At 42.4% G+C, this 17,187-nt stretch overlaps 1 protein-coding gene across 3 annotated transcripts in view; it reads right to left on the reverse strand.

Annotated features, from left to right (window-relative positions):
* LOC102298028 (mediator complex subunit 13L) overlaps positions 1–17,181 on the reverse strand; it is an 84,026-nt gene extending 66,845 nt beyond the window's left edge. For 2 of the 3 annotated variants that reach the window (XM_005930064.3, XM_005930063.3), the window contains exon 1: positions 16,628–17,181. In XM_005930064.3, coding sequence (XP_005930126.1) covers positions 16,628–16,699 — 72 coding nt within the window. In that variant the 5' untranslated portion in view covers positions 16,700–17,181. The remainder of the gene's footprint in view (positions 1–16,627) is intronic. The other variant, XM_042221688.1, reaches the window with a different exon arrangement.
* Between the last annotated feature and the right edge of the window lie 6 nt (positions 17,182–17,187).

Raw genomic sequence — 17,187 nt, forward strand, 5'->3', positions numbered from 1 at the left:
CAATATCTGCCCAATATATGTCCCGTCCATTCATTTTCTATTTTCGCCGGCTTCCTGTTTACACGGCTATGATCGTTGCGTAAACAGTTAAAATTATTTAACGTGTCCCTGTTGTGTTGTTGTAACCTTATTTAATCGATGCTTTCACTCGCCGCTCTCGCCGCTGCTGGTGCTGCTGTAAAGATAGCATAAAGAGTGTGTAACTACTGCAGAGAGACGAGCTGGAGAGTGACAGGGAGACGTAAAGGATGGCCTTGAGTGAAATGCATGAATGAACTACTGCAGGAGTGGCGGCACTGAAATGCAGGCCAAGCCAAAAGCGAGAGAGACATGAAAAGAGGAAACAAGTGTCAGGTTCAATGGCTGGAATCTGGCCCAGCACTTGACATCTTCTCCATTTAGCCTAATGAGATAAAGGGTGTTTCTGTCGCCTGCTGCAGACTTGCAACTTTGGAAACGTCTCCTCCATCAAAGCCTGACAGGAGACATAATCCTGTCATAATGCTGATTTTTTTTTTTTTTAGGAGAACACACATAGTGTGGGTAAAGAAACCAAAACACACAAATGTCAGTGATCCTGTGATGATCACGTGTGCTCCGGAAACTATATTCTGATCTTTGTTTGTGTTTTCGTGTTTGCATTCGAGCATGAATGAGCAGAGTGCACAAAGGCATTGTTGAACAGGACAGAGATTTGGCAGGCAGAGGGAAAATCTCTGAGTGTGCTGCGCTGCCCTCCTCTCCTCCCCTGTGTTCACCCAGCTGTGAGGATCATGTTTGGCACACTGGCCCAGGCACCAAGCCATCCAAGGCCAACGAAGGGAAGAAAAATACTGACCCACTTTAACGCAGACACAGGTAGAAAAGAGCAGCTCAAAGGAAATTAAAGCCCGCGGTGTCTTTGAGTGGGTGAAGAAAAGCAGGCTCTACGGTTGTGATGATTGTAAAAAGAGGGGACAAGGAGGCTTATAGAAATGTTAAGTGTGTTTGCAAACTGGCGACTACTCTCTGCACCCAAATAAGAAGCTAAAAAGAGAAAGCAAGGACTCTGAGGAAGGGTCTGTATATGCTCAAGTATTCCTAACGAACATATCCACATTACCTACTGGCAGACGTCCTAAATTGTGAGCGTACAATAAAGTATGCATTTGGCACGCAGGAACATCCTCGCAGCAAAACGAACCCATAATTACGAGCGCGTCCCTTCTATAACGACAGCGCGTGTAATAGAAGATATAAACATTGGCGCTGTGATAAGCCGAGCCCTAAAATTAGCCGTGACAAGGTCAAAGATGCTGTTTGTCCCAAAGCAAAGAGGAAGACATCTGCTTGCACTGCCTCGTCACTCCCAGTCAATGTCAAAAGTTCCTCCACTGTTTGGCACAGCTGTCTGCTGCTTCTACTGAATCAGGAGCTCTGAGATGATGGAAGCAAAGTTGTCAGAATATATATTTACAATGGCGGCATACCAGCGAAACGCACGCTCCCGTGAACGGATTCTTCAAACGGCCCCCTTCAGACATGCTCCGCTTAGAAGTCTGCACAGCAATTTATAGCAAAAGTTGGAAGAAGTCACCTTAATTTCTGCCAGTATAATTCTAATCAACTCAAGGCGCTTTAGATTTTAAGGTAAAGAGCCAACAATAACACAGAGAAACCCCCAACAATCAGACAAAACCCAATCTGTGTGGAGAAGGCTTAGGTTTTATCAAATAATGAGCTTTTTTGGTTTGTTTTTTGTCTTTTTGGGCCAGAGTGCGCTGTCAAAAGGTGCTGTGTGCTTCTTGGCCATGTGGCAAGTGCTGCTGAACTCCTGTGGAGGATTAGCTGTGGCACAGTTGAAGGAAGGGGGAACAGAGCTGCGCTCACACGCTGGCGGGCACATCCAAACACATGCCTGCACACAAACACTGGCATGCACACACACCGCAGCTGTGATGATGTGCAGACCAGAAGTGCTCGAAATAAAAAAAATTAGAAAAAGAAATCACTGGCGTGCATCGGGAGGCGGACATATTTTCCGACTGATGTCCAGTTATTTTTCAGACGTGACAGCTAAGATCTGCTCATCTATCTGTCTGTGCGCGCGTGTGTGTTTTCGTTCATTTATCGGCTACGTGCGCGTTCGTCAATACTGTGTCCGTGTTTTTCTTTAATATATGAGTTGTACACGGAGGCAGTGATAGCTACACTCTTGCTGGATGATAATGATCTCTCAGCACTCTTCACCTTCACTATCAGACCTCCGAAATCAGTAGCAGTGCTAACAAACAGCTAATTCTCATATTTGTATGAATAAATTACCACTTGTAACACATAAGAGAAAATCTGTCAAGCATGTGAATTCAACTGATATCACAACTGAGTCTGGAGACAAAGAGCGGAGCTATTATTTGCTACTCCACTGACAAATCAGTGTTGCTGAAGAAAATCCAGTCACAAAGGACAAAAAAAAAACCGGTTATTTGACTCATTTAAGTATAATTCTGTCATCGCCGCTCTTTAAAGGAATGGGGGGGTTAAGTTCCTGAAGTGCACACCAAATCAGAGAATGGATTTCAACAACAACAATGTGCTGTATGAGTAGAGCAATTTTGGTGCTAAATGAGGCAAAACTGTAAAAACATGTTATAAAAGAACGGATTACCCAATTGGGATTCGACTCTCATCAATCTGAGAGAAATTAACTAGGACAAAAATGTCCTTTTGTGCCGTCGGCGCACTTGGTTCGACTGTCAGTCTGCAAGCCGGCAAAAAGAGCACAGCAAATGTGTATTTGAAAGCAGCAAATTCCTCATCACCCTTCCGAGTAGAAAAGAGCAAATCAAAGATTATTCCAGGCTGCAGTCTCTGTCTATTTTAAACACTACCACGGGGAGGGGAAAAAGGCAAAGGGGTCAAGAAAAAAGATGGGAAGATTTTGTTTCACTGTCAATAAAACCCTGCACTCCTCCGAGCCCCTTGTTCTCCAGGTTAGCTGGTTCATTTCTGATTGAATGCAGGACCAAAAACAAAAGCTTTTCCTTCAATTGCTAAGACGGACCAAAGCCTTGACCTTACTCTCACCTCTATTATCTTCCTCGTCTTCACTCTCCCGCTCATCTCTCAGCACTTTCTCACCTCCACAGATGCCTATGTAATACATCCCGGCAGGTGTGTCTCATACTTTTTCTCTTTGCCTTTTTTTTAAATTTATTTATCTTTTTATGTGTTTTTTGTTGGGTTTTTTTATTTGTCTAGAAAACACAGCTTTAGCTTTAGCTATAGCTGCTTTAAAATCTTCCCACCATTCGCACAATAGGATTGATTCAGTCTTTTATCTTTGAAAGGTGGTGTCGGACAGAAATCCAAACTTTAAAGCTGAGAGTTTAAAAGGTATTTCCTGGAGGGAAAAAAAAAAAAAGGGGGGGGGGGGGGGGAAGCTCAGAATAACAGAATCTGTCTCCAAACCAGAGGTCAGCCTCAGTACACCAGTCCCGCGCTTGTAATCACAAAAATATGGAAGTCAGTGCATTAATCTTTAGCGCACTGTGCTTGAACACAACATAACTTAAAGAGGAAAATAGAGAGAGAGAAGTGGATCCCATTTCTAGAGATGTTTGTCATACTGCAGCTCAAACAAACTGGAACTCGTGTGCATATGCTGTTTAAAGCCCGGGAGCTTTACAATGAACAGGAAACATTCATTACTCAGATGGCAAAGCTGAGAGGAAAACACACTTGACATAGACTTTTCAGGAACGTCTCCGCAGTCTGAAAATATTTTCACTCCCCTCATTTTTCTCTTGAAAACTTGCAGACCTTCTGAATGGACCTCTTGAACTCCCCGAGTAGTACTTTGATGCAGGAAAACACACACACACACACACTCCTTTGGCCCAACCCTAGAAAAAGAAAGAGCCGTGTACTGACAAAGCATTCAGACATGACTGCGGAGCACTTCCTTTCACTTTCAGGACAAACGACTGCCGTGAAAAGCCATAGCACATAAAGCCGCAGAAGACAGAAGAGATCTTTGAAAACACGCGTTTACACCGAAAGTTAAGAGGAAATATATTTAGTCTTGGTCGACTAAATATATTTGGCAAATGCCTGAGCTTCTAACAGGAACGCAGCCGATGTGATCATCTGAGAGGATAAGCGCCTAATACTCTACCAAAGCTGACAGAAAGCACACAGAGAATGTCGTCTGAGAGAGACGCCACTTCTTTAGGAATCTCAGCGCAAGAGCCGGCTGACAAAGGAGCCACTTTAGGCGATTGAGAGACAGCTTGGCTCAGCAGTTTTACCTACTCTGGCACATGCCGAACACTTAGTCTGTCTTAGAGTGGCATAGCTTTCTCATCAATGTCAAATCTGATTAGCCGCTTGCCAAGCTGCCAATATTTGGGGTGTGTTCAGATCGCTTGTGATGCCCGTGAGTCTTTAGATAAGACTTGTTGTCTTTATCAGACAAACACAACAGCATCCATCTCCCTTTGATTCAATGTCAGAGGACTTTATTTGCTCTCTGAAAATGAGTCCTCGCCGCTTTAAGTCAAGTGTCTTTTGATTGGCTGCCTCTTGCAAGCAGAAGGTTTGATGAGCAGGTGGGCAGGACTTCTGCGCCTGAGATGATCGCAAGCATATCTGCCCTCACTGACATCACACAGTAGAAAAAAGTAGGAAGAAACATACGCTGTATACGAATAAGAAGCAGTGGATTTTGGGTAATCTGGGTATTCTGGGTAAAGCCGTGCGTGTCCCGTTATTTGGTAGGTGTGGGTCAAGACAGTGTTTGGTTGTTTCAGGACCAGTGATGAACTAGAATCCTCTCCTAGGTGTGTGTAAACCGCTAGCTCTGTATCAGCTGGGACAGACTGTCGCATTCCCACAACACTAAGTTAGATAAGCTCTTAAGAAAACACACATAATGGCGTTACATGTCAAATGTGAGATTATTTCACATCGTTTCTTACATATTGTACTTAGGAGTATAAAGATTTTCATGAATGGTACTTGCAATAATTGGACTTTGGTTTTGTTTTCTTGACATGACAGAAATTAGCTGTGCATGCAGAATAAAATTAAGAAACTCCATCTATGGAAATCCCCTTTAATATTTACACGTATTAATTCCCCTCATAGTCATTTTTATGGCATGTGGCTGTCACATTCAGGCCAATGTGAACGAGATCACATCCTCTTATTCTCTTAGAACTGAAAGCATTCACGTTAAAAGCATGCAACTGGGAACGCACTGGATACGTTTGTGAAGGAGCTAAATGAAACAAAATGTAATTTTTTTTCCTTGGTTAGCCTCAAAATCAATCTTCAAATCAAGAAAGCTTTAATCTGGGGCATTATTGACAGCTACACAGTAGTTTTCCCTGCTTCGGTTCTCTCCACTTTCACAGCTCTCTTTCTCCACATGCTGCCTGGTTCTCTTCCCTTACATCGTCGGATAAAGAAATAGGTTGCCACTTCTCTGCTGTTCTGCTTGCAGAATGAAATCAGATTCCAATTTTTTTTGTGCGGCCTGATGAGAAAGGTCAATTACTGATCTGTTTGGCTATGCTGACGTAGTAGCTGCCATTCTTTTAGTATTTTCAGCAAAGTAACTGCTCAGTGATTGCTGCAGCATTGAGCCACACTTGGTTCTACAGTAGATGTCACAATTTTAAAAAAGGAAGTGAAATCTTACAACTTTAATGGCAGTTTTTTTTTTTTTGCGTGTGTGTTTGTTTGTTTATCGCTTCAGCGCTGAAATGCTGAAGCAGTCCAACGGAAAATCAAGTGCGGAAATTAAATATGAACAAAGACAACGTGAGCTCTGAGGCTGCGATTGCTAAGTCAACACCGAGAAGGCACCAGTTAGAGGAGCCAGTGGCAAAAATCAGAACAGGCAACGACTCCCCCTTCATCAATTAACCCGCTGAAATCAAATTAACCCACAAGGAGTCGCGCTCCCTTCTGGCATTTTACAACACAAATGAAGAGCGATGCACATTACTGCACTTGCGAGGAAGCGAGAGCGACACCAAAGCGCCAAACAGGTGTAGAAAAAAGGCCTCTGGGACACTAAACAGATGCCTTTCCTCTGCCTTCTGCCACCACCTTTACAAGCCCCTGCAAAACAAGGGACCGTCATTTGATCTGTGCTCTGCTGCAGCATCCAGCCCTGGGAGGTGAGCAAGCCAAGCGACCTAATTAGAGCAGTGAGAGTCCCCAGGGCTGAGTGACGGATAGACCTGCCAATCACGCCGCGGAAAGCCTCCATCAAACCCTGACTTCTCACCTGACACAAAGAGAAGTAGGAGGTAGGAGGAGCAGCGGCGGAAGACCAACAAAGACAGCTGGACACTGCATACAGTAGTGAAGCCACATCTGAAAGACAAGATCCCCTGCCATTTGCAAAATGAAACAACACAAGCTGCAGCATTAGGCTGCTTTCAAAGCATTAAGGGACAGACTAAAGCAGCGGTCCAGTCCGACTGAATTATTAAGGTGCAAATAAATAAACCAGCCCCTGCTTTACTAGTGTCTCTGGTGTAACTTAATTAACTGTGACAAGCCACGGGGAGGGAGAAATGAGCAAAAGACACAAAAGACAGAAAAACGGAGAATCACAAGAGGAAGAGAGAGAAGTAAAAACAGTTGCTAGGCAACATACAACATCTGTAGGAATTCAGCAAGATATTCAAGTTTGGAGATTTCTGTCTCCAGGGTTACAGTGAAAATATAACATTACAGTACTGTAAAAATCTCAAAATCACAGAGCCGCATGCTGCACGACCCTCCTGAGCACAGCTACACCTCCCAACACTTCATAACAACCACCGTTAATAAATGCTAAATTGATCATTAATTAGTTTTTTAATTTACTGTTAATTACATTTTTGTTAATAGTTATTTCCTGTTAATATGCAATAAAGTATTTACAATATTAGATATTATTAAGCTCAAACTGACATTTATGGCAGTTTGTTTAGGAGTGTGTGGGGGTTATATGGCACATATACAGAATACAGTGATATGCCACCAAGGGAGTCTAATACATGACGCTGGATCTCAGACCAGTCTCACTATTGCTGGGACAGTTGTGTCACAGCTGCAACACCAAAGGCCGCCTTGTGTGGATCTTTGGGACGCCAGTGGCTTTGACAAAACAGCGGTTTGACACCCTGGGAATGAGCTAGGCTCGCTAGTGACTAATGACATCTTTATTTTAATATGAGCAAAGCTATCTGCTAATCATTAACAACTAATTAGAAATTTGTTGTTCATTAAAAATAATATAAAATAAACTGTTTGTTGGCACATTTCAGCACAGTGGAAATGTTAGTCTTTTATCAGATATGATACAAGACATATTATAGGACAGTTCAGTCAAATTAGTCGAATAAATGAATGCCAAAGTCTCAGATTTTATATTGATAATAATAATTAGCAAGTATTATTGCTCATCATATCACTATTTACAGCTAAATGTTATTTACAATTTCATTAACGCTGAACTTACAATAGATTAAGAATATTTGTTAGAAATTATAGCATTACTCCCCCCTCCCCGCCCCATACAGCTGGAATTCATGAGCTCCGATGTGACTGAACATTACCGTTGTACAGGATTACACACTGAGTTTTTGTGCAGCAAGAATGACTTAAATTGTATTAAAAAAAAAATTACTCAGTGCAGTAATTGTACAATTAGCACTGCATGGAGGCTTTTTGAAATGCCTACAAGTAGTTAATAGTCTGATTGTTCCTGAAATTGGGCAAATGGAGCATAAGCAGTATGAAAAATATCTAATTTGGCTTGTAATTTCCTGCATTGATTTTTTTCCCCCCCCCACAGGGATACCGTTTCAGATAAAAAGACAGCCCTCCATAAGTCAACATGACTTTTCAGTTGTTTCATCACACAGCAGATAAACAGAATATAAGGAAGGAACCTGAAAAGCACGAAACTGCATGTAGGTGAGTGGGTGGAGGGCTAAGGCATTGCCAGGCCATTAGTATCTCAGTAGGTCACACCTGAACAGGTTCCAACCTGCAACTCACCCGACTGCTGTCTGTAATCCATTGTTTTGCTTACTAAGTGGGCGTGGTAGCCAATCAGAGCTTTTACACTAAAAGTCCTCTGCACTCACACAATCTTATGTAATCCCACTCAAGTCCTCCTCTTGCATCCATTCACTCTTTACAACCCGATACAACAACAACATGGCATGAACGCTTTCAGCCCCGTGTCTTCACACTCACTCAGTCCTGTCTGGTAAATATTCCAGCAAACCTCTTTGTGCGTCGCTATTACGCTGCAATGTCCATTTATTCCATAAAGCAAGCCAGGACTGAAATTGAGCTGTACAAATTTTCATTAGCATTTGAAAAATCATGAGTGTCTGCCTAATTCAAGATGAGAGAGAGCGCGCCGTTTGGCAGAGCAGTGAGAATCAATGCACAAACGGTCGTGAATCAACAGTCTGCACATAATGTGTTTGTTCTCATCAAGTACCCGTCTGATTGGTCGCAGATAATCTCTCAATGGAACATGAACACACGATAATTAGAATTTGCAACAGCGCGGCAGACAACATTAATGTTTTCTCTCTCCCCTCTTGTTTTGCAGCTCTATGAGAAACCCTTTAACCTAAGTGCGCTCTAACAGCAATTGAATCCCAGCCAGCCATGATATTGGCAAAGCTGTCTGGCTTGCAGAAAATATTTGCCCAGTTACAAGCAGGGCAATATCTCCCTTAAAAGAAATTCTCTTTGTCAATTGGCCTGCAGTCAGGTGGAGAGACAGCAAACAGATCTCCCCGAGGAAAGCCCAGCACGCCTGTGTGATGCTACATGAGACCTGCGGCATCATAAAACAAAAGTTTGACTGGTTTCTGGAATATGTCTAACAATTAGGTACCATCCTTTGGAATTTGTGTTGAATCCAGATGTGGAGGAGCAAAGTGAAATTCATGTGTAGCGGAAAACAGCAGAAGTAGGTGGAAATGTGACTCTGCTGGGGATATCTTTATTTTTTTTAGATAACAAATAACAACTGAATTGATGGAAACTGCATTTACTTGGGATCTATAATTAACTACAACGTCAACTTGTTTTAGGAAAGTATGCATGGCTCCTTATTTTCTAAATATTTTCATAAAACATTTAAATCATGGCTTTAATGTATATCAAGAGCTGTTTTGCATCATCCAAGTTACAACCTCCAGGGCTGAAAAATGAAGCCAACGCTGAAGTGCCAAAAACTGCAGTGCCTCCAATGTCCATTTGTGGTTGGCTCCAAAAGCAAGTCAGTCCCCACAGACCCTCATGTTAAAATGTCCAACCTTACAATAGAGTTAAACGTCTTTATAGCATGGTAAAATACAGCTTTGGTTTTTATAGCTACTTTCCCCTTCATAACAGCTGCATGAAACTGATTTTTATTTATAACTGGCCCATTTAAATTTCATTACGGCTGAAATATATGCATTACTAGAGGTGGGACCACTCTGAGTGGCAGGTAGAATAAGTCTGAACTACAACTCACAGCTGTCTTTGTGCTCTTTTGTACTTTTTGGATTATTTTTAATGTCATTATCATACAAATAATATAACCTAATACACAGTATCCATTTAGTCTAAATTGTATACATATATATATATATATATATATATATATCTTCTGTGAATAAAATGTTTTCTTGTGCAAAGCTAAGAAAATGTTGTACTTTTTATCCCAGTATGACAAGAAAATGGCAAAAGCAACACTAAACAATGATGTTTTCAATACACATTTCTCTAAAAGTCTATCAGCCTGTTCGCCAACCACCTACCAAACTTTCCAGCTGTCACGGGCAGCTGATGGCACCAGCTACTGCCCATTCCTGCCAATCCTCCTTCCCCTCTCAGACTTCTGTCGCCCTACACACATGCAGGAGCACCAGCGGGCGCTAAGAATAGAACACAGCTGGCACTGCTGGGTTTACATATTTCACACTCAAGCCACCGTGCTCCAAAATACTCCTGCACCATCCTGTCCCATATCCAGCTCTGGGACCGGCGGCGCTTCCTTCCCTCCCTTCCCGCCCACTCTGCCTTTGAACCGTTCTTCACCTCTGCGGCAGGTCCCTGACAAGCCCTCTGCTCAGATAAGATCCATGACTACGCTCGAGAGTATTTACGAGAAAAGGGATGTGTAGTGAAAACAGAAGTACGAGCTAGGCGATTCCCGTCTTCCTGTTTTCGACTCGTACTCTATCCTATTTCTGTAACTACTACACTGCTCATTCACAACTTATTTGAGTGCAGCATGTGTTTCTGACACAGAGCATGCCCTGTCCAGGCAGACAGGTGGGCCACTGCTTGAACAAGACCTATTGCCATGACAAAGGATTCCCTCTGCGGCAGCGATGGCAGATTAGTGGGAGGTGTTGCACAGAGGCTAGGTGAAGCCAGCGCTACCTGTGTGAACTACAAGCGAGCAGCCTGGAATGATCACTCCTTAATGCTGTCCTGGCTTCAGTGTCACCCTTAAAAATCTTTGTATAAAAAAGCCGCAGCGCATTTATTTAAACAATGCCGGCATCTGATATCGAATGCCTAGATTAAGGTTTGTTTACTCATCATTTCATCTGACAGATCCTGATTTTGTAATCATCTTTTTCTTATTTATATACACATAGATTTGAAAGATGCTAAATTTATACTGACAACTGTATGTGTAGACAAGCCTGGAATGACTTAATCCCTTGTGCTATACACTTGCATTATTCTATAACAAAACACACCAGTGAGCAGTTTCTTCCTCCGCTTTTATAATGTTCACCAATGGGGTGTCTTCCATTAAAAACACACAATTCAACAGCTTAATGTAGTCTTAACCAAGTTTAACACTACATATGTTGTAGCTAATGCTTCTTAAAAAAATTTCCTTTACCTTTTCTTGCTTATTGGCTAATTTATTCTTTAAAAAACGCTTGTGTTTACACAAGGAAACAAGTCATTCTGCGTGCTATCACTGCATGTCTTTAGCTACAGTTTGAAAAATTGTTACTAAAGACTGGTTTATGGCTAGACTCCCATGATTTTGGCGGGTAAATAACTGTGACTGAGACGTGCACTGAGCAGGCCATTTACAGCAGAAGAGCAAACAGCATCATGGTGACACTACATCTAAGCTATTACTCACATACTCCTGCTACTTTTGTATGTTTTGCTACTTATTAGATGTAGGGGGAACCTGATGCAGCATAGTTTCACGTAGTGATAGCGTATCGATACAGGACAGACAATCCCAAAATACTCTGGGAATTCGATGAATAAGAGGGATAACCTCATGTACCACAATCCTGAGATAATGTTAGCCAAGGAAACCGAAAAAACATCCAACACCAGCACAATCACTCACACTTTTGATCATAAGGCAATTGGTACGTGTCACCTGGTAGGAGGCAACCTTTCTGCAAACAGTTGCAGTCTGACTTGGACTGACTGCAACCGCTCTCAGCGAGATTGTCGAAGGTTTGCAAATAGTTGCAAGTAGTTTATAAATACAGACTGCAGGCATGTTGCCCTCAGTCTGAATGAATCTTTGTCAATGAGCAGAATTCAAGGGGACTCGACTCAATTGGCTGCCAGCTGGTTGTATTCTGGTTATGTTACTATAGAACAGGAATGTTGCTGAGTGCAATTGTAATCGTTAATAGTGAATTTCTACACAGACAGCAACGGACATGTGATTTTTGACATCACAATTAAAGTTATCACAGTTAATTGCTCTATCATCAGAAACAGATTGAATGTAACTGCCAACTTATTGTTTAGTCTGAATTTTTTATTCATTTATAGCAGGTTCCAGTGACAGCGTTGGTATGGTAAATGGTAAATGGCCGGTATTTGTATAGTGCTTTACTAGTCCCTAAGGACCCCAAAGCGCTTTACACGTCCAGTCATCCACTCATTCACATACACATTCACACACTGGTGATAACAAGCTACATTGTAGCCACAGCCACCCTGGGGCGCACTGACAGAGGCAAGGCTGCTGGACACCGGCGCCACCGGGCCCTCTAACCACCACCAGTAGGCAACGGGTGAAGTGTCTCGCCCAAGGACACAACGACCGAGACTGTCCAAGGCGGGGCTCGAACTGGCAACCTTCCGATTACTCGCAACTCTTGAGCCACGATCGCCCTGATGCTTGACAATCTAATCTCATTTTGCAGCAAGAGAAAAACTGAAGTGACATAACTATCTTTTTGGTAAAACCAATACTGACAAAGTTTAACTCACAGTTTTTCATCCTGCAATCAGCGAGTTAACTGTCTTACTACAACAGGCAGCCAAGTGGAAAGGCATGCGGCAGACTGAGCTCAGCCGCAGGCTGCTGCTGAGAACCACAACAACATATGGGTCCTGGGTGCTTTTGTTAGGTGATCATAATTAGCAGTTTAAATAAAAAATGATAAATCTCTGAATATCTCAAAATGTTAAAAATATCTATCGTATTGAGAGGACCGACAATCTACTACTAGTAATATACGTGACATTATTTGCTAATAATTATTTATTTTTAGAGGTCGTTATGGTAGAAACAAACAAACAACCTATATATATATATTAAACAGCTATACATTTTTCATTCTCAGAGTGTACCAAATACCAAAAACAGTAGTCTTGCTGTATAGTTCCAACACACAATTCAAATGATGCCCAGTTTAACAATTTCTTGGCTCAGCAGACCACGACATACACACTATCCAACCACCAGCTCTTTTTCATCCCTAAGCAACCTTGCAATATTCTCTACCATTAATAACAAGCAGACGCAAACAGCTTAAATTAAAAAGGCACTGCTCCTGATTACCTGCTTCTTCTTACAAGCCATGGCCGCTCACCTGCCATAAATCAAGACGCCGCTGTTAATGCTATTCCCTCAGCCTCATCTCTTAGCATTTTTATGTCCACGCCAGACAGTAGCATCATCATTATACAAGCAAGATCTCTATTGGAATACAGTTTGGCTAATGAGCACCTTTTAGTTGATCACATTAGACCTCTACTTGAGGACACTTAATTACCAGTGTTACACTCCACGTGCCTCTGTCGAGGGGGACAGGAGAAGTCCTTTAATTAAGGTCTCTCCATTCCACATATGTTTGCACAAGCCCGGGATGTAGGATACATTCACACCCCGGATGAAGGCGACGAGGTGCATGGTGTGTACGCGCACGCAAGAGTGGGAGGACTTTAGTGTGCCCGTGCACTTTTGCGATACATATGTTTGAGTGTGGGAATGTGGGTGTTTATTTTTCTTAACCCACCCCCACCACCACCTCTCTTTTTGTGTTGCTGCTTGTGTTTGTGAAAGCATCTCCGGGTGTGTTTGTCTGCCTGTGTGTATAATATGACGGGTGTTTGAAGTTTTCCTCCAGAGTCTGCATGGTTTACAGTGTGCCCAGTGCAAACACACACACACACACACACAGGCTTCCTGTGTTGTGAGGCTCTTAACTGTCTCCTCCTTGCGTTTCATATTCAGGCTGGGACTCAGTCTTACAAGAACCTGCCCAGTCCACAGAAAGATGACTGTTCCCTCTCTCTCTCTCTCTCTCTCTCTCTCTCTCACTCACTCTCTTTCCCATTACATTCTCCCTCTTTAATTTTCTCTCGTGCTCTGTCTCACTCTTTCACTCTCAGTTTCTCGCTCAAATAGGCTGAGGCTAGCAGTCAGGAAATGCACATCAGTCATAATACTTTCCTAAAATGAAAACAGATTCTGCTTCAGTCCATCAGCCTCTCCCTCTCTCTCTGCTCACTCCTTTAGCCCAAAACATTCCTGTTTCTCCTCTTCTCCCTTTCCTCCACCCTTCCCTGTTTCAGTGCCACTTCGACTTAGCTCACCATGTCACCTCTTTTTCCTTTCTTTTTTTTTCTTTTTTTTTTGCCTCCCACCTAAAAGGTTCTTGTTTGCTTTCTGTCACAGATGGATGATCTCCAGCACACAAGACAGTTGTTTTGTGGGTTGTGTGATTGCAGCAATCTCAAGAATCTGACACGGGCCACACGGAGCTCATGACAGTAATCCTACCGTGCCCCCATGAAGTTCCCACATTATGGGAGCTTATGCTTCCTAAGGTACCCTTGTTTTTTTAATGGTGCGGGTTGCAATAACAGTAAGCAAGTCGGTGTGAGCGACAAGGTTAATGCATGCTGGAATGCTGTTTAACAGGCTGTCAGAGCAGGAGCGCCCAGTGATTAGCCACTAGAACACAACCTAGAGGGAAAGATAAAAAAACACAAACATCCCACCTCAGAGTCAGTTTTATTGTCATGAAAAAGAAAAAAAACCTGATGCTGCCTTCGACTGATTCATAAAATCAGAAGAATAGGAGTAGCTGGTTCATCTAATCTACAAAGCAATAGTAACTAAGCTTCCACTCTACCTTTGTAGCTTTGTAACAGTTACCAGCTACTTTCCTCTAAATGGTTGTTTCCTGATGTGCTTATAGTTCAGACAGAAAGACCTCATCTCCATCATGCCTGCATCTAGTGGTGAGTTTAAAAGCATCATAAGGAATGAATGCACTGCAGGAGACCTGTGCATGTTAAATGTTATGAGTATTTATATATTCTACATTATGCTGTAGATCTTGTATTTTAAGTTGTATTTGTAGCTTTCTTTTTTTTAACATATTATATTTATTATATTGTGATTGATTACCTTGGCCAAGTCTCCCTTGTAAAACAGATCTGAGCTCATTGGGACTTCCTGGTTAAATAAAGGTAATAATTACTCTCCTTGTTGATCAATATTCCATCCACTAATCAATAACCGTTTCTGCATTAAAGCGACGCCTGCAGGAAACAATAAGCGTGAATATGCTGAAGTTTTTGTTTGCTGATTCATTTCATCCCCTTCGGGTGATATTAACAGCACCTCAACCTCCACCTCTGCCGCATTTTGTCACATGAGCATCAAAATGCAACTCTTCATTGCTGTCTCTTTGTCTCCATCATCCCCTCTAATCAGGATACTCGGTGTCTCATTAGTGTTTTGTCCCGTCTTGGAACTGCATGAGTCCTGCCAGTGAGCAACCACTTAGGCACCAGCCAGTCATAAATATTCTAAACAAGTCAGCTGATGGATGGTGTCTTTCTCCCTGCGTTTGAAAGGGATGTTCACGATGGCCAATAATGCCACAGCGAGTGAATGCAAGCTCTCTCCCCCGACACACACCCACGCACACACAAGGGAATATCCGCGAATGACACGGTGACAGAGAGGCAATCGATGTTTTCTTTTCTGACAGGCTGACTTCTAGCGTAATGCCAGTGTTTCTGTGCAACTGCAATCCAAACAAGCGTCTCAAATAGCTCGAAATCCCCCCCTTTGTTCCAGTTACAGACACCAATATTACTCAAGTACACAAGAAAGAAGAAGTGATGATTCATTTTGACTTTCTGTGCTAACTACAAAGTCTATTCTTCCCCTATCTCCTGTTTTGTGTCGTGCTTTTTAAATCATGTGACATGTGCCCCTATAACTTCAGTATGTAGTGTAACAGGGTCCCAACTGCTGTTGCAGTTCGACAACCTGCATGATCACCTAAAGAAAAGCCCCCAGGACCCATATGTTGTTGTGGTTCTCAGCGGCAGCCTGCGCCTGAGCTCAGTCTACCGCATGCCTTTCCACTTGGCTGCCTGTTGTAGTAAGACAGTTAACTCGCTGATTGCAGGATGAAAAACTGTGAAAGCACCGCCGCTCGGTTCTCTTCCACCCTCTGCAAAAATGCTGCTGCCTGGAGAGTCAAAAACACCTTGTTTTCAGTGTGAAAGTGCTGCTTCCGTTGTGTGCCTAATACATGATGCTGCCTGTCAAGATCTCTCTTGCTTTGAAAAAAAATTCTCTTGTGAGACAATTATTCCACTAATTCTCATTCGCAGATCTTCTTCTTTTTCCAATTTATGAGATAGGTAGCATTTTTTTTCTAGCAGCGCCATGCATAAAACTATTATTTTCTGAAAATCAGAGGGTTTTTGGTTTCTTTTGTTTTTTTTTGTTGGGTTTTTTTTTGGGGGGTTCTTTGTTTTTTTTTGTTGTTTTTTTTTGCTTTATTCTCTGGCTGTAGAGATATCTGACAGCGGCAGCAGCAGGGCTCCTTTCCAAGTTAGTTGCTTGGCAATGCATTAGAGTTCCTGCAAGATTTCCAGTGAAATGATTATTTAAAGGGGGTGGAGGATAATGGCCACTGTGCTCTTCATAGGGAGAAAATAAATGACTGTTTATCTATTGTTTACTTGCCAGATACATGCAAATACACAAATAATTGACCAGTCAGTTGTGGTAGCATTTGAACCCTGCGTTTTAAAGCGCCACGAGATTTGTTTTGGTTTGAAAATGTGATAGCAAAGTTGAATTATCCTCGTTAAACCCTCCTTTTATGATATCAGGCATACAGTGGTGAAATATGCTGTTTATTCCGAATCACTAACCCGTGTTAATGATTGCCTAATAACAACATCAGCGATTGGTTCACCTTCGTACAGCAGACACACATTAAAGCGTGCCTCCCCACTGTCTTATGACTTGTCCATCACAGCCGCCTCGCGTGTCTGTGACGAACATGATTTATTAATACCGTACCAGAGAGAAGATGTTGGAGTGGCAGTCCTCAAGGCTTGCCCCGTTAGCCACCCAATTCGCCGATGTAGTCATAATGGTCCGCCTTTGGGGTCGTCAGCGCAGGGCATGTCGAAATCCTACATCGGTTATCAAACACCGAGCAGGGGCTGACAAATCGGTTCCCTCACGAATCTGCCCCCCAAAAATATATTTAAAAAAATTAAAAATAACAATTTATATATAAAAAATGAAATTTAAAAAAACAAGCAGGTTTATAACCTCACAAGAGGTCCGGATAATAGGCTCGGAGTGGTCGGATGGGCGTTTTCAAAAAGAAGTGCAAAATGCATTAAAAAAAATAAAAACAAAAAAGCCTGTGTTGTAGTGTTGATATATCCAAGCGTGTGCGGGGGATCACAACATTGTTACAATCCAGGTCGGGCGATTCCAAATCTGATCACTGTCAACAGCCGGAGAGCGCACAAATGTATCCATTTCAATCCCGAGGAAGATCCGCCTGTTTCCAAATCAGTCTCTCCGCGGATAGTTTCATCATTAAATGACCGTAATCCATTTGTAAG

The sequence above is a fragment of the Haplochromis burtoni genome, unplaced genomic scaffold (genome assembly GCF_018398535.1).
Source record: "Haplochromis burtoni strain Fernald_Lab_line unplaced genomic scaffold, NCSU_Asbu1 Contig_72, whole genome shotgun sequence".
NCBI classification, from domain to species: Eukaryota; Metazoa; Chordata; class Actinopteri; order Cichliformes; family Cichlidae; genus Haplochromis; species Haplochromis burtoni.